General features: G+C 43.8%; 1 protein-coding gene across 3 annotated transcripts in view; it reads left to right on the top strand.

Annotated features, from left to right (window-relative positions):
* ATP13A3 (ATPase 13A3) overlaps window positions 1-18,555 on the top strand; it is a 151,202-nt gene that overhangs the window by 37,892 nt on the left and 94,755 nt on the right. For 2 of the 3 annotated variants that reach the window (XM_075004720.1, XM_075004722.1), the window contains one exon: window positions 16,119-16,215. In XM_075004720.1, coding sequence (XP_074860821.1) covers window positions 16,165-16,215 — 51 coding nt within the window. In that variant the 5' untranslated portion in view covers window positions 16,119-16,164. Of the gene's footprint in view, window positions 1-16,118; window positions 16,320-18,555 lie in introns of all 3 variants that reach the window. The other variant, XM_075004723.1, reaches the window with a different exon arrangement.

The raw sequence follows: 18,555 nt of genomic DNA, 5'->3' as shown, positions 1-18,555 counted from the left end.
CCGCTGCTTTAGTCACTTAACAAAGGTAACCATTAAAATATTTAACTGTGCAGTTATAATTCAAAGTCTTACAAGCATTGCTGGCAAAGCAAACAGTGCTTGTGGGCTCCACACGTTAGACAGGATGAGAAGGAGGGGATTTCTGGTGAGTCTGTGTATTTGTGGTGTTTTAAATAGCTCCAAGAGAGTTAAAGGAAACATATCTTTACTGCACAGTTAAGAATGCTCATTCAAATTCCAAAGGTTAAATTCTGATCCCATGACATTGATTCAGCCACAGTTCTCATCTGATGGCAAGTAATCACGTAATAGGAATGAGAGGAATGTCAAAGACTGTCTCTGTGGTGGTAGTGTAGCCATGTTGATTTCAGGGCATCATAGAGACAAGGTTGGTGAGGTATATCTTTATGAAACCAACTTCAGCTGGTGGGAGAGAGTACTTGTCAAGCAGAAGTTAGTCCAGTAATAGATATTATTAGCTCTAGGTATGTCTAAGCATTTGGAAACAAACTAACTGTAGGAATTGCTTAGTTTTGAGTGTTGCAATTCTGTGGTTGAGGAATTAATTAATGTATGACTGGCTGCAATTTAAAATAGTAAAACTGAGAGTTCAAGAAGGGCAGGTGATAGATACTTCACTGTTTTATGTTGATAACACTTTTTTTTTCCCGCCAAGCTACCTTTCTAAAATATGTTAACCAGTTCTCCAGTTACACTTGGAGAGAACAGTATTATTATTTAAAACAGAAGATGTGGAGGCAGGTACACTAAGAATGGGGTTTTCAGCACAGCATTAATTATAAACCTTTGTTATAATGATGAGTATGATTTTGAATGTAATATAGAACACAAAATTGCCTTCGAGTGTTGCATTTATTTCACTGTAAATATTGCAATCTCTATTGCGGCCTACAGAGAAGTATAATTATACAAAGAATACACTTTACAAATGTAAACACAGTTTTGGTTTAGTATATGTTGGATACAATGGTCTTCCTTAACCACAAGCACAGAAACAAAAGCCTTCATTAGAACAGAAATCCAAGATGGGAAGTGATAAAATGGGTATTGAGTAGAGGGCTTTGTTAAAACTTAGCTGGTGTATTTGTAAAATTTCCATGTATTCATTAAACTCTTATGTCATTCTTATTGTTAGAGGTGGGTTAGTTGACTAAAGTGTTAAGCTTTGTTTGCTCCTTTCAAAATGTAACTGGAAGATCCTGAGCTTGAATAATACTTACAAATTGCATGAATTATCCAGATACGTATTGTACATTAATGGGAATAGGTCACTATCTACAGAAGATATACTTCAGAATTGTAGATGACAGGGTCTTACATTTCTGTCAAATTGTGTTTCCCAGTATAGAAATGTCTTTCTGTAAGAATCCCTGGCCCTCTTTATTTTAATTACTGGCCCCGGAACTTGTAAAAAAAATCAGGATGTTAAAAACAACCTTTTTGTAAGTGCGAACTCATCATTAAAAAAATAAATTTATGACAGGGTAGGTATGTTGGACTGATGTAGCTTGTTGCACTAGAAGAGCATCTTACTTCTGAAGATGAACCATCAAAGGAATTTTAACTTATGATAAGGAGTATAATGGATGTGGAGAGATTATCTTGAGTCCCAGATCTGAAGTTCCTTGAACATACAAACCAGCAACACTTTTATGTTTTGTATATAGTGTATTGGACATGCACTAATATTGATCCTATGGAAATAGCATTGGTGATCATAGATCTGAAAGAAACCTTGAGGAATCAAGTCCAGTCCTCTGCACTCATGGCAGGAAAAACACCATCTAGCCCATGGGTGTCCAACCTTTTGGCTTGCCTGGGCCGCATTGAGTGAAGAGGAATTGTCTTGGGCCGCATATAAAATATATAATATAGTTAATGTATATAAATCACATAATAATGTTTAAAGTTTACGATCTTGTGGGGCCGCTTTACTAGCTGTCCAGGGCCGCATGCGGCCCACAGGCCGCAGGTTGGACACACCTGATCTAGACCATCCCTGACAAGTTTGTGTCTAACATATTCCTAAAACTCTCCGAGTAATGGGAATTCCAAAACCTTCCTACACGTGTTATTCCAGTGCGTAACCACCCTGACAAGAAGTTTTTCCTAATGTCCAGCCTAAGCCTTCCTTGTTTCAATTAAGGATATTGCTTGTCCTAGCCTCAGAGTTTAAGGAGGATAATTTTTATTTTTCCTCCTTATAAATTTTTAGGTACTTGCAAACAGTTATGATGTTCCTCTCAGTCTTCTCTTTTCCAGACTAAACAAACCCAGTTCTTTCAATCTTCACTCATAAGTCTTGTTGTCTAGAGCTTTAATAATTTTTGTTGCTCTTCTGTGGACCTTCACAGTTTGTGCACATCTTCCATGATGTGGACTCTGTTTCAAATCAGAGCAAAAGTTATGGGTTAGACATTTGTATTAAGGGAGTGCTGGTTGGAGGAGGCATGAAATGGAGTGGAGGGAGGTTTTAAAATCAGTTTTAACTTTCACATCTTAGGCCAGAGATCGAAGGAAATTGACAGGTCCCATAAGAGAGTGTGGATGTAAAGGCAAAGGACACTTGGAATACAGGTTTCCAGTTAATGCCCCTATTTATATCTTTTGGTATTGAAGTCCTATCACATGCAGTTTGGAGTTTGTGTGACTATCATGTAATCAAGTTTCCCTAGTTTAAAAGGGAGAAAAAAAGTTTTAAATTAGCTGGCGATTTCAAATTCAGTTAAAGGAGAAGTTCATAAATAAGGTTCTTTTTACCTGAAAAAGCTGCTGTACAGTTCTTAGGCATTGTAGCTTCATAAACTGTGTTCGTAGATATTTCTGTAGCCTGTCTTTTGGCCGTATGTTTTTTTCTTTTTATCCTTTTCCATGATTTTGTTGTACGACACTTCTTACTAGTATAACTTGAGATAGGTTGTTATTCTATGTACTCAATTCTCCCTTTGTTCTGGATGTAGAGTGCCTGTTGGAATTCAGTATCTCTAGCAGCTGCAGGATCAGGCAGTAATTGTTAATAAGACTGTTCCCTTTCCTTTCCTTTCTTTTAAATAGAAATTAAAAGGAATAATCACAAAAGTGTGATGCCTGCAGGTTGACTGGAAACTATTAAAAATATGGTAGAGAGGCAAACTAAATGTATACCCCAAATAAAAACAAAAATAAAACAGCAAGGACCAGCAGAATAAAGGAGGCAATGCCAGCCCATCGGGGCCAGGGTTAACAGTAAGTGGGCCCCCAGGACTGGAGGTGGGAGGCCAGCAGGGCGCAGAGCTGGCAGGAGGGAGGGGCAGCAGGCTGGGGAGGTAGGATGCCTCCCTTTTGTCCAGCAAACTCCCTTATTTGGGACCAGTGAGGTCCCGAGGGTGCCAGATGAGGAAGGTACAGCCTGTACTCTTACATCATTCATTACATATTTATACCATTTCTTGTGGATTCTGGTGTTGAGATAAGGTCCTGCTATGGGGTAGGGATTAATCCAGCAGGGGTCAATTTGTTGCAGTCCCCAGGGATTAGCAGGGGGTCTCTCCAGTGACAGGAAGCAGACACCCCCAGCCTGCTCTGCTTCCTAGGCTCACGGCCATATTGCTCTGCTTTCTATAGTCAGTGAATGCGGGGGACAGTTCCGCCCCTTCCCTTAAGCCGCCGCTCATGAGCAACACAGACTGGAGCCTGGTGAGCTGTCCCCGGTGACTGTAGGGTTGGGCCTGATGCCAGTGCCAGGCCCTCGTCTAGTCTCCAGGGCCCTGTGGGACCCATCAAAGCACTGGGCCTGGGGTGATTTGATGAACCATCTTATGCACAGGATAGCTCTGCCTGCTGGCAACTGGCCCATTTCCCCTCCCCCGGCACAGTGTGTGGGGGGAAATGTGGCCCTTGGGGGGCCTTCCCAGTGCATCACCACTGGCCCTGAGTAACATGGCTAAGTTCATCTAATTCCTTGTGTAGCCAGTGCTAGGTTATTGGAAGAATCTGCCTCTTGGAGAGATGGATTAAGGATAGCGATGAGAGAGCATCTCCCATTGATCTGCACTGAAGAGCTATAGCGGTGCATGAATCATGGGAAGTATATAGAAAGTCTTCGGGGTGGTTCATGGGGCGCTTGCTATGTTTCTTGTGGAGCTGTTGAGGGAAGGATTTTAAATCCGTAGTTGAATTGTGATACGGAATTTTCTTTGTATTCTTTAACTCAAACTGAAAGTGGCGTGTAAGTGTTGCCAGTTGGCCTCGTTGAGGTAGTCGTCATAGTTGAGGACTGTGATGATGCCCCCTTTGGGTGCTGCTTTGATTACTGTGTGGCAGCTGGGTGTCTGGGACTGCATGTCAGTCTTCTTGGGAATGTAGAGCTTTTGGTGGCTGTGATACTTAATCTCCCCTGTGTGTGGGGCTTTATTTGTTGTGGATTAGGGCTGGCCAAACTGTTAGAGCAGCATTTCCCAGCCCATTCCAGGCGGCAACCCATTTTGACAATTCGGTAAGACTGTGTGACCCACGACAATTCAAAACCGGGTTGGAGAAGGGGAGGCTCTCCTGAGGAAGGAATTTTTTATAAATCTTGATTCACCCCTGCCTCCTGGTTTAAACCCTCACAGCCCCAAACCTGCTCCCTTGGTCCCAGGCGTAAACCCCTCACAGCTCAAAAAGGCCCACCTACCTCACACGAGCGCCACTGCTGCCCCCGCTTCTCCTTCACCAGACCACTGCCTCCGCACAGTTTCTCTCAGCCCTCCTACTGCCTTCCCCCACCTCCAGCGCAGTCAGTTCCCTGCCATGCCACACTGAAATGGAACTCAATTTAACGGTTTAATAGTTGGATCCTTCTTGCTGGCCTTTAAACCAAATAAATGGAGTTCTGTTTCAGCACGGCAGAGCAGGGACTGGGAGCCAGAGGAGTACACGTTGTCAGCAGTCGTAGGAGCTGCAAATCGTTCTTTAAAGAGCCATATGCGGCTTGAAGCTGCCCAACTGGTGACCCTTAGAAAATCTAATGGCAACCCATGCTTGGGTCCTGACCCATAGGTTGGGAATCCCTGTGTTAGAGACTAAAAGCCAAAATAGCTGCAGATAGAGTGCAAAGAGCCACATATTATGTATTTATTTTAACGTATCTCTATCTAGATGAGTGGCTCCCAAACTTTTTGGCATCACGCCCCCCTTTTGATTTTTGAGAAACCCTCAGGCCCCCCTGCCTCTCCTTTACCATCATCCAAGCCCCCTTTTAACAAAAAAAATTCAATTTGTAATTTAAAAGAAACACACAAACTTGATATAAAAATGTTATTTAAAATAAGCACAAATAGTTTTTCTTGGCCCCTTGCGGGTGCCTGGTGCAGCCCCAGCTGCCTGCCCGCCTGAGCCCTGTGCTGCCAGAGCTGCCCACTGGAGCTGACCGAACCCCGTGCTGCCAGAACTACCCGCCCGCACACCCCCAGCCGCTGGGTCCTGCTGCCTGCCGGCCACCAGAGGTCAGCGCTGTCTGGGTCACCCACCCAGCCACCTGCCCAAGCCCCACAATGCCAGGGCTAGCTACCCACCCAAGCCTCACGCTGCTGGGACCAGCCACCCACCCACTAGCTGCCTGAGTACCACGCTGTTGGGGTAAACCATCCATCAACCAGCCTGAGCCGCCTAAGCCCCACGATGCCGGGCCTGGACACCCAAGCCCCACAAGCCCCCCTCCCCCTGTGCCCGACGCCCTCCCCTCCCCCAAAGCCAGGCATTCCCAACCCCCCATCTAACTCTATTCTTCTCCTCCTCCTCCCCTCCCCTTCCCAACCCACACTCACTCACCTTTGCAGGGAGCAGCTAGCTCCACTGCTGGTTTGTTTTATCTAGGTAGGGTGTGTGGGTGGGTGGCACACATCTATATATAAATATATAATGTGGTTCAATGCCCTCCCCCTTTCCCAAAGCCAGGCACCCCATGCCCTCTGCTCTAACCCAGTCTGCTTTCCCTCCTCCAGAGCCAGGCACCCCTAGCTTCCCTGCTCTAACCCAGTGCCCTCCCCCAGAGCCAAGCCCCACCAAACCCTCTTCCCCCACTATAATCTGTTGCGTGGTTCTCACTGGAGCCATTGCAAGCCACATGCTTCTCCCTTCAGGCACTCTGACGTGTGTGCAAAGCTGCGGTGAGCAGTCCAGAGGTGCAGCTCTGAGCAGGAGATGCATTCAGTAGGCCAGGGCTCAGTGAAGTGGCAGGGCATAACATATCAAAAGTGGGGCACAGCATGATTGGCTGCTGTGTGTCAGGCTCATCCATCTCCTTAAAAATGTTGAAATATATTGCTGGTTTTATGTGTGTATTCACATTTATATACCGATTAAGAAGGTTTTTACATTCTGCATACTTATTTTCTTACACGTGCCAAAAGGGGGCTTTGCTTTTTTTTGTATGAACACAACTGAAATTTCCATTAGTTTGAATTACATTACACGGCTTTGGGGGCCCCTGCTAATTGCAGGGGTGAAAAGTGGGGTCCAACATAAAAAGTTTGCTCACCCCTGCATTCGGCAAAGAGTCCCATGCAGCTCGAGAGCCACATGTTGGCCACCCCTACTGTGGAGTGTCCAGTCAGATTTTTTTTGTTCCTTACAACTAGTGTGTGGGACATGGTAGTTGTGGGTGGTGGTGTCTTTGTCAAGGAGTTCTTTGAGGTGAAGGCAGTGAAAGAATTCTCGTTCTCTGCATGTTAGGACGGTATCAGATTTTGTAGTGGGGCAGAAGTGCTGCCTAGGGATAATCTGGACACATTGATGATGGTGGAGTGCCATATAGTGTCCATGTTGGGGTGGGCAATAAGCAGTCCATGAGCTGGGCACATTTTGCCAGGGGTAGCTCCTGGCAGGCCACTCATGCTTCATTTACTTGTGCGCCTGCAGCTACAGCCACTTGCATCTCCCGGTGACTGTGGATCACTATTCCCCAGAAAGAGGAGCGGCAGAAAGTTATGTCTTGGTCTGTGCCACTTCCTGCTGCTCCTCTTGGCCGGGAATGGCAATCTGAGGCCAACCGGAGCTGTAAGTGGCCATACCCACAGGCAGGCAGGTAAATAAAGCACTGATGGCCTGTTAGGTGCTAACTCTAGCAAACTGCCTCAAGTTTATTGCCCAAGCCTGGTCTCTTCGCTGATTTCCCAGTGTCATGGTTTCCCTGGAGACGGTGTGTAGCTTGTGGAGTTCCTGTTGTTGGATCCCCTTTTTTGGTGTTGCCTGGCTGTCAATGGAGTTTTTTAAAATTTATTTTATGTTTTGAACTATCTGTAGCCTATTAGCCTTTCTTTGTCCTGCGACTCTAGAGGTGATAACTGTCAATGGTAGTTGAATGGTTTCTTGCAACATATTGTTTGTTGCACCTTGTATTTATCTGTGACACTCTGATTACCTTTCTTAAACCTGAAGAAATAGCTCTGTGTAAGGCTAAAATCTTGTCTTTTGCACCAACAGAAGTTAATCCAATAAAAGCTATTCCCTCACCCACCTTGTCTCTCTTGAATGTAGTTAAGCAGGTGGTGTTCTGTGACCCCTTCTTTTTTGCTGACCACTGTTCTCAGTATTAGGGTTCTGCCTGTCTGTCATGTCTTCCTATTATTGTTCCTCATTGTGGGGTTTAAATTGATAGACTGCTGTTACATGTATTCAGCCATGACCTCAATTAATGCCCTTACTGTTTGGTGGTGTTTTAGAATTGATTGTGATTAGTAACTTGATTTTTATGTTCTGTGCACTAACATACTAACATGAAGTCTTCTAATATCATGCTGTTTCATTTCTGGCTTATAAGTAAGAGTGCTTTGTAACCATCTGAATTATGGACAAAAGTTTTGCAAAACCATGGAGGTGTTCCTATTCAGGCATTGATCAAACCCACTCCATTTTTAACATCTAATCTGGTTAACCATGACCATGTTACTCACTTTTTTACAACCTTTTGCAGCCTATAATATATGTATATAAACTTTTTTCCTACTTCATCTGTGCCCACTCCATTACTGAGTTTTTATGTGTTTCGTGTATTGTATACTTACTCATAAAAATATTGAGCTCAAAGCTGGTTAGTGTAAATACAAGGAAGGGTTTGGTCAGAAGCATAATACCATATAGTGTATAGCCATGCAGATAACATCAGGGCTCATGCATACCTATGAAATTATATCCTAGAACCCCAGTGAGCTGCTGTGGTGGTTTGAATAGAGTGGCAGTACCAATAGTCTGATGACTTGGAGGCATATTCTCTGTATGAATCCAAATAGAGGTTTTCAATTGTAAATCTCCTCTCCCCCCTCCCTGAACAAAACAAAGCCACCCAAACCTAAGTAGTGCCAAATCTTCTGTGATATTTTAATCTTCTGATAACGCAGTTTGAAAAGCCCTTGGAGACTTTTTTAGATTTTTAGACAAAATAGTTCATTGGCAGGACTTCCCTTGTAGATAGCGTCTCAGTTATTAAGAACTGTATTGTGGAACTCTGGCTAACAAAAGCATTTGGAGAGGACGGGTGATAGACTGCTACTGGTAAGAGAAACTTTTTTTTGTTACTTAAATGCTGTTTGAAAGGTCTGAGAAGCAGTTGAACAAAAAATGTTTGATGTAAGTTTTCTTTTAACCATTAAAGTAAAAAACATTACTAAAACAGACTGAGGCAGGGATGGCACTGGGGGGGAGCTACAGAAAGTAGACCTAACAACATGGCAAAACATTTCAAAGAAACACAAATAAGAGTTCCCAGTGTACTGTGTGGCCCGTGTTGCCATCCTAGAACATAATGTTGGGAATGTTTCTTCAGAACTTCATTTTTTTCCTCTTGTGTGGAGACATCCTTTCCAAGATTAGGAGTTCTTTCATTTTCTCCTACCATGCTGCAATTTTCAGCTAGCTTGGTTTTTTCCAGTTCTTTAACTTCTGGCAACTGCATCTTTACTGACTTAAAATCCTTTCCATAGGAAAATTGTGACAAATGTTCTTTATAAACTATACAACATCTTAGACAGTTGACTTGAGAACCAATGAAAATAGTCTAATAATGGTCCTCAGGCATCACATTCATTTCTAAATGAGTAAGTATGTTTTTGAGTCATACACTTTTTTATATTTTTGTTGTCTAGTTTAAAAATATGCTTTGTTTACATTGATTCCAGCAAGTATCATCAAATATTTTCTTGAAATAGTTACGCAGTTAGGTAATAAAAACTTTTTTTCAACGTTTTGAATGTTCAGAGCTTTCAGATAGATTTATAAATTGCCGTACAGGTTAGTGATCATTGAATATTCTGTCTACAGCCAAGTTTGAAATCTTGTGCTTCAGAAGAATGCTTTACACACTAGTAATTCACATAATTTTACCATGTGAGAACTTTCTTCCTGACCCTAGCTGGTAAGGTTTCTCCTGATAAATGATTGCTACGTCTTTTATCTTACTTAGTGTAACAGCAGATGTTCTTTATGTAACTTCTTAATCCTTTTTAAAATCACACTGGCCGTGTCTACACTAGTCCCAAACTTCGAAATGGCCATGCAAATGGCCATTTCGAAGTTTACTAACGAAGCGCTGAAATACATATTCAGCGCTTCATTAGCATGCAGGCGGCCACGGCACTTCGAAATTGGCGCGGCTCGTCCCGACGGGGCTCCTTTTCGAAAGAACCCTGGCTACTTCGAAGTCCCCTTATTCCCATGAGCAGGTAGGAATAAGGGGACTTCGAAGTAGGCGAGGTCCTTTCGAAAAGGAGCCCCGTCGGGACGAGCTGCGCGGTGGCGAGGCGCCTCAATTTCGAAGTGCTGCAGCCACCCGCATGCTAATGAAGCACTGAATATGTATTTCAGCGCTTCATTAGTAAACTTCGAAATGGCCATTTGCATGGCCATTTCGAAGTTTGGGGCTAGTGTAGACACGACCGCTATTTGACAACAATGTCTTTCAAGGGCTGGTTATGTGTTGCATGGTCAGTGTTTACTTCTGTCAGTTTCAAATGTGTTGCCTTTAATTTTCAAAGTGCTTCTTTTTACTAAAGGACAGCTTGAGCAAGATTGTCAAAATGTCCTTTTGCATACCATTTATGATGTTTTCTCTAGCTTGTCTTCCTTCCAAACTTTTGTATGTATAATTCCATTATAATCTTTGTAGGAAAGGTTCCCTTTCCTATATTTTGTTGCACTTTTTGTTTTATACATTTCATTTCTGCTGGCCTGTTTAAGATGAGGTGATGGAAACTGAACTCATTCTCCTCTTTTGGAATGGAATCATTAACTTACATAATGGTTTATTTTCTGCATGATTATATTAAACGGTTTGCCCATTACTCACCACTGAGCTGTCCTCTGACACCTATGTTTATCTACTGACAATGCAGTTAATTTGGAATGCATACGAGTACATCAGTAGTTTAAATTGTTCTTTCCAGTTAACATTTCCTTTTTCTTTTCTAAGTTGAATTTTATGTTGTCTGGTTTTGATGGGTGTTGTGACAGCATAACACAACTAAAAAACAGTCATGTAGCACTTTCAAGATTGACAAAATAATTAAGTGATGAGCTTTCGTTGGACAGACCCACTTCTTCAGATCTGGAGGTAGTGCTGTACTGGAAATGTTGGCAATTTCTGTGTAGTGAAGGGGGAGGACAAAATTTTTTTTTCCTAGCCTTTTCTATCCTCTTTCTTCTAACTTTGGACCCCTTCACACAGGGAAGAGTGGATGCAGGGCCTGTTGAGAATACAGACTGTGCACAGCAGCTGTATAGTGAACTGGGAACCCCAAAACCCTCCCCTCAGCAATTCTGCTTTTTCCAAGTCTCTACTCTTTCTTCGTGCTTCTCATTGTCCTTGTATTATTTTCAGGGATCAGATGCAATCAGGGGAGGGGGGAGTCAGTGGATGGCCAGTTGAGAAGACACACTTTTGCTGATTTTTATAAAATCCTTGATAATTCAGTTGCAGAAGAAAGAGATTTCTATTAACTTTGCCATCTTTGTTGATACCCTACTTTTCCTTCTTTCTGACTGGAAAATGGACATTTGCTTACCATGGGAGGGGAATGAGGGTAATGCAATATGGGAAGATGATGTCAGATACCAGTGAACATACCCAAAATACTGTGGGGATGAGGAAACTGTGGGATAGGTTCCCACAATGCACTGCTGCGACAGTCAATGTTTGCTGATTGAGTGTGGCTGCAGTAAGTCAACTTTGTGAGGAGCATGTGGGGAGGTGAGGATAGTCAAATTGAATTTATAAATTCCAGCATTACAAAATCAATATTAATAAATTTGAATTTATTGCATAGTGTAGACATAACCTCACAGTCAGTAATTCTCTCCCCTCCACTCCTTTTTCCCCCCTTCTGTCCTATGTACCCGATTTGTCAGTTTTGATTTCAATTTTTTTTTTATATCTGTTACAAAACAATCCTGCCGTTTCCAGTACAGTAGGGTCTCAATGTTCGCGAACCTAAGATTTGCAAATTCAGTTATTCGTAGGCAGCTGCGAGTGGCTGCTTCCCTGGGGCTCCAGGCAGGAGTGCTGACAGTTGGGGGCTGCCATATTCATGAAATTCAACATTCGCAAGGGTTCTCAGCACCGAACCCTCACAAATGTTGAGGTCCTATTGTACAGTGCTACCTCCAGATCTGATGAACTGGGACTGCCCCACGAAAGCTCATCATCTAATAAATTGTTTTGTTAGTCTTTAAAATGTTACATGACTGCTTTTTAGTTTTGTTAAGATACAGACTTCCACGGCTATCTGTCTGTTACTGTTCAACATGCAATTGACTGTGTAAACATAGAAGAAATCAGGATTGTGCTTTCAATTTCTTCCTGCATTGTGTGTGGTGTTGGTGGTGGTGGTTTTCATAATTTTTCCTGTGACTTCTCGTTTTCCTTTACTGCTGTTATTGTGCCGCTTTTGGGAGGAAGGGTAGACCAAAGGAAAGGAGAGGAGCAAGAGTGCAGTGGTGGGGTGAGAGCTGGCAACCTGCAGGGGTGAGGAAAGGAGGTGGAGGGAGAGAGCTAAAGATCTTACAAGGTCCGGAAGTCGTGAAAGGAGAGAACTGGGACTGACTGTGCGAAGAGACTGAAAAAGGAGCCTGGGGCGAGGGATGCTGCTACTGAGCACAGGTCCTTGGGAGGGAGTGGGAAGCCAGTAGGGATGAGGAGGGTGGGGGCAGGTCAGATAATGTGCAGAAGAGGGGAAACTGGGACTGACTACCCATGTGGATGGGAAGCAGGGGGCTGGGAGAGAGAGAGCATGGGTGGCCCAAGATACTGGCACTTGGGTGAGAAGTTGGAGATGTGAGGATTGGAACTGACCCGGTGAGGTGAATAGTACTGGGGTAGAGACCTAAAGGTGGGAAAAGACAGGACAGGGGCAGATTGGAAGGGATGAAGCGGAAAGGATCATGCTTGGGAAGAAATGGGCAGAAGAGTCTGCCCCACTAGAGCACACTCCTCTTCAGAGGATGGAATGGGACATACTCTTAAAGCGGCCCATCTCCTCTGGGGCTGGCTTACATCTAGGATGACAACCTACTTTGTCACAGTTAGCTCCAGTGGCAGAGGTGTTTCTGGAGTGGATCTAAGGTTCCACCCCTGCTACTGAACTTCGTATAATGCCACTCAGTAGAATTTCTGTTTGTTCATTTTGCTTTGTAACAAACACTAGGAAACATATGCAGGCACATCTATATTAAAAATACATTCTTAAGGTTACTCAGTCAAGCCCACAAAAATAGGGGAATGCTGGAATTACATTCGCCTGTGCAACCTTAATTTGCTTTTGTCTGTGTGCATAATCGTAGGATATCATAGAATCACACAACACTAGAAGTGAAAGGGACCTTGAGAGGTCGTCAAGTCCAGTCCCCCTCCCCTCACAGCAGGACAATGCTCTGTCTAGAGACCATCCCTGATAGGTGTCTGTTTAATTCGCTCTTAAATATCTCCAGTAATGGAGATTCCACAACCTCCCTCCGCGATTTATTCCAGTGTTTAATTGCCCTAACAGTTAGGAAGTTTTCGCTATGGTCCAACCTAAATTTCCCTTGCTGCAGTTTAAGCCCATTGCTCCTTGTCCTATCCTCAGAGACCAAGGAGAACGATTTTTCTTTCTCGTAACATTCTTATGAGTGCTTGAAAACCGCTCTCAAGTCCCCTTTCAGTTGTTTCTTTTCCAAAGTAAAGAAGTCCAGTTCTTTCAGTCTCCCCTCAAAGCTCATGTTTTCTAGACCTTTTGTCATTTTTGTTGCTCTTCTCTGGACTTTCCCCACTTTCTCCACATCTTTCTTGAAATGTGGTGTCCAGAACTGAACACAATACTCCAGTTGAGGCCTAATCAGCGTAGAATAGAGCAGAAGAATGACTCATTGTGTCTTGCTCACTACACAAGCATTCCAGAATGATGTTTGCTTTTTTTTGCAACGGCGTCACACTGTTAACTCATATTTAGCTTCTGGGCCACTAGGACCCCTAGATCCTTTTTTGCAGTACTCCTTGCTAGACAGTCACTTCCCAGTCTGCATGTGTGAAATCGATTGTTCCTTCCTAAGTGGAGTACTCCGCATTAAACTTCATCCTATTTGCCTCAGACCATTTCTCCAGTTTAGCCAGATTGTTTTGAATTATGACCCTATCCTCCAAAGCAGTTGCATCCCCTTCAAGCTTGCTATCATCTGCAAACTTAATAATCCTGCTCTATGCCAATATCTAAATAGTTGATGAAGATATTGAATAAAACCTGTTACCACACATAGAACGATGGGGATAAAATAAAATATTGAATAGCTGCTCGTTATGTGAGCACTGTTTACTTTGTGTTCTGAAGGGATTGTGTTGGGGACAAAAAGCATCGTCATTTAACTAAAGACTTGATCATTTACAAAGGGTCAAATAAAGGTTGAATAGACAACTTTTAATATAGTTGTGTGTTTGTGTAGTATTAAAATCCAATTAAAGTTGTAGCATTTTGTTTCTTTTGCTCTGATGCCTTTTAATTATAAGTGCGCCCAATTTTCCTGCAGCTAACACAATTTCTTGCACACTATCTTTTGTCATGGAATCGTGGGACTGGAACTGACACGAGGGACTTTGAGAAGTCTTCTAATCCAGTCCCTTGCTCTCATGGCAGGACTAAGTATTCTGTAGGACATTCCTGGCAGGTGCATCACATACCCTCCCAGAAATAATCCAATGATCACTTCTCCTCTAAGCCACATCTCAAGTCTTAATGTCTGCTGTGTATCCTACAAGAAACTGGCCACCTACTCTGGCTAAGTTGAATGTCCGTTGGATAGCTGATACTGAATTGTAAAAGAACTCCTTTTAATGAAACTGTAACATCAGTGTGGTGTGTCCTAAACGCCTGTAAGTGTGTGAGCATATTACTGTAACCTTTGTGACCCTCCCCTTTCTGTCTTCTCTTGAGTTTGTTACTCACTTCTTGCCTTTTTTTAGTTTGGAAATGAGAGTATGCTGTCTCTGTGTATTTGTTCAGCACCTAGCCTGGTATGGGCCTCCTCCACAATGGGGCTCAGAGGTTGTCACAAACCCCTACCCTCATTGGTAAGAATCTCTAATTTGTGTGTTGTTTGGTACTGCTCCCCAGCAGTGCATTCCCACCCCCATAAGAATCTAGAAATATAGCTCATCCTAAGGATATATGATGGGGTGCATATTTACTGGGGTGCTTTCATCTTGATGCTAGAATATAACAAGAAATAATGTAAAAAGATGTCAGCCAGTTTCAAGCAGAAATTAAAGGATGGGCCAGAGCACTGAACTGAGAATCAGAAGGTTTGGGTTGTCTTCTTGGTTCTTCCACAGACAGCCTGTGTGACCTTGGGCAAACATGTAATCTCTCTACCTTGGTTCCCCATCTTTAAAATGAAGATATTTCTACATCATAGAGAGGAATTGTGAGAATAAGTTCACTATTAGTATGACATCTAAGTAGCCAGAGGTAGATTTTAGCTCTGTATATTGGCATTTGTTAAAATACTATGTATAAACTTTTAGAATAAGATTGGGTTTGGAAAAATAATTTTAAAATTATCTATTTTTAGTGGGCAGTTCTGTGTATCGAACAGGAATATATCCTAGCAGGGCTGTCCCTACCAATACAAAAAATACACAGCTGCATAGGGCATCATGAAATCTGGGACACCAAATTGCCCCAGATTGCATGGTGCTGCAGGCAGCTGTTTGCTGTGTTTCAGCACCATGGCCAGCCCTATTCCCAGCTGGGCCCCCCATTGCCTGCACCAAGCCACCACATATCAGATTGAGGTGAGTGGCATGCACCTATGGGCTGGAGGAGCTCCCTTACCTGAAGGATGCTCTAGAGATGCAGGACAAGGTCCAGGCCACTGTGGCTGAGCTGCTGCCTGGCTTCTGACAGAGGGGGCTGTTTTCCCAGGGCTGGGTGCCCCCTCCTTGCTTCTGCTCTGGTGACACTGGTAAGTGGTCCCCCTTCCTGTCCTCTTTCCTTCCTCAGAGGAGGCGGGGGCTCACTGCAGAGTGCCCCGTAGTGGAGCAGCACCCCAGGGGCACTGCTGGCTGAGAGAAGCTTGCTGGAACTGAGGGCATGGGTTGCAGGCTCAGTCTGCCAGGTGCTGGCTGAAGTAGGGAGAAGGCGCTTTGCTGCTTGCTCCTCTGGACCTGCCTTGGGCCTGGGGCTGCTTAAGGTGGGGAGGGAACGGGGACAGCCAGCTGCACAGGCAGCCACCCTGCATCTCCTGAGTCTATCCGCCTCTTGCTGGTACTGCTTGCCTCAGAAGAGCCCTCTGCAGCTCTGGACTTACCCCACACTGCTTCTGCATCCACAGCCTGCTGTGTATGGGGGTGTCCATCCCCCTGGGGGTGGCTGCAGGGGCAGAAGCTGCATAGGGCACAGAAATTGATTGGGACAGCCTTGGGCATATACTGAGTTCACAAATTCTGTTAAAAGTTAGATGAAAGCTGGTCGTGTCAGTGCAAATCAAGTATGTAGTTCATATATATGCATTTTGTGAATGTAATGATGTCAGTGATCTATCAAAAGTGAATGTATATGCACAGTAGTCAAAGTATGTATCACCAGTTGTTTTTTTTTTTTAAATACTTCTCTTGTTAGAAGTCTTCTGGTATCTGAAGTTGAGAAGTTCCACATCTCAGTAAACATGGAAAAGGAAGAAAAGAAGATTGTGAATAATGGCGAGGAGGATGAGATGGTAATCACAAATGGAAGAAAATGCGGCTTTTCTGTTTGGGGCATACTGCTTTAGGTTCCAGTCCTCAGGAGCCCTTTCTGGAATTGTAGAGGAGCACTGTTGGGGTACAAATTTCCATTTATTCAAAGTCTTTACAAAGAGAGAGAGCGAGAGAGCATAAAGAGCCAGTCAGATATGGGCAGCCAAAAATCTAATAAGGGCCACACTTCGTGCTATTCCTCAACACCCTTTTAAACAAAAATTGCAGTGCAGTAGTGTTTCATAGAAGTCAGTTGTGTCCCTGGTCCCCTGTGATACGAAGCTTGGCTGTGCTGTGTACCTGCACTTGGCACGCATGCCCAGACACAGTTCCCGTCCCATTTGGGGAGGCAGCTCTGTAGCAATATGGAGCAGCAGCTCAACTTTGCTCTCTACTTTAAGGTGGAGTCTGTAGCTTTTCAAATTCTGGAGGCTGTTAGCTTTAAGGGGAAGGTCCCAATGGCTAGTCTGTAAATGTCCAGTGCGTTTTAAGATGAGGATGACATAGACTGCATGGAGGTTTGTTTAGGGGATGGTGAGTTAGTTTGAATAGGTTCTCTGCCCCTTCTGTTTTCCACTCTTAGTTTGGATGCCCATATTCCCCAAAGACAACCACAGCTGCTCATCTGGGGCCTTCTCTTGTGCTAGGCTGTTGCATAACCCTGGAACCCTTCTCTTCTTGCCTGCGCTGCCCTGCCCCGCCCCCGAGATTGTTTTCCTGCATGCTGGAATGCTGCTTCCACTGCCTCTGCCCCCACCAACCCTGTCTCCTCCCTGCAGGAGACTGGCATCACCGCTCACCCCATCTGTACCACACCCCACATTTTGTCCAAAATTGGGCATTTGTCCTAATTGCTCTTGTCTACAGATCAAGTCAGCAAGAGCAAATGTGGCAAATCTTTGTTATTTGGGGATGGGGTGGGGGAACACAAAGGACAGTCCTTAAAAAAAGGGACTGTCCAGGCCAAAACAGGATGCATACTCACCCTACTCTTCGTACTTATGCATCGCCTACCTGTGTGCTGCACTGGGCCTGCTCTCTAGAGGTGAAGAGTAGGTTTTGCATGGCTATTTATTTTTTCATGATAAAACCTATGATATGGCCCTTTAAAAACTTAACAGCAGGAAATTCTTTACCAAATGGCCATTTGAGCTAGTTCAGAAAAAATAAATGCCTGTCAGAAATTTCAAAATAACATTTTTGCTCTAAAGGGTGATTATTGAGAAAAACAAAATAAAACAAAACACCATCTTTGTTCTGGCGAGAAGAGAAAACATGTTACTTTGGCATTGTCCCCCACCTCTTTCTCCCCCTTTCCCCTGGCTTCATAGTGAGGAAAAAAGGTGAAGACAGATTACAGTGTTCCCTAGCCAAAGTACTTAGTCAAAAAAAAAAACAAAACCTGTGTTGAAATAACTCTTGACAGAAGAGTATAAAGGAGCTCCTGGCACTTATGGAGTGTAATGATGTTTCAAAAGGTGATTTTGCATATACCTTTAATGTCAATATTTTCATAAATGAGTGAAGCCTGTAGATCTCAATGACAGCTTCCGTTTTACAGATAGTTCAAAGCAGGAAACCTGTTCCACGTACTGAGAGACGGAGGGAATATAGCTCAGCATCTGAATGTTTCCCATGTGTTACTGCACTGAAACATTCTAGTGCGTTTTTCTAAAACAACGGGATCCCAAGTACAAGATAGTTGAGAAGTTCTGTCTGTCGGTTACATGCTCAGCTGTATAAAAGTTTAAAAAAAAATGAGAGTAGTTTATTTCATTCCTTCCTCCCATTCTAAATTGTCCCATTCCTCCTCTTAATTCCTCCTTAGAGAATAAGTATTTCAGTCAGCTTGTAACCAGGTGGATTGCTTTAAACCAGCAGTTTAAATCATGCATTAAATCACTAGTGGAAAGCATTCTCTATGCCAATCGAGCAAGAGCTTATAATCGGTATCTGTTGCCTCCCGTGTTGATGCAACGCTGTTCAGCGATGCCGGAGTACCACTCCGGGCGCGAGCCTGGGCACTTATTATGGAGACTCTGGGCTGCCCAGACACTAGTGTCCCCCTCTCGGCTTTACTGATATAGTCCAAAGGAGAGGATAACCTCCACATCTGGTACCAGCTCAGCTGCAGGAGTTGCCGGGACAGTGCCAGAAGTTGACACCAAACCGCCTTCGGACTCCACTCTGGATTTTCTGTCAGGGTTTACTCCCTTAGCCTTGCTCCTTCCCAGGATAACCCACAAGGCAGTGGGGTGTGGAGAATGTGGTTAAGGATCCAACTACTTCATGCTTCCCTGTTACCACGAGTCACCATAGCT

Source organism: Carettochelys insculpta, chromosome 10 (genome assembly GCF_033958435.1).
Source record: "Carettochelys insculpta isolate YL-2023 chromosome 10, ASM3395843v1, whole genome shotgun sequence".
Lineage (NCBI taxonomy): Eukaryota > Metazoa > Chordata > Testudines > Carettochelyidae > Carettochelys > Carettochelys insculpta.
Note: the sequence above shows the minus strand (reverse complement) of the source record. Positions and strands in the feature narration are given on the sequence as shown.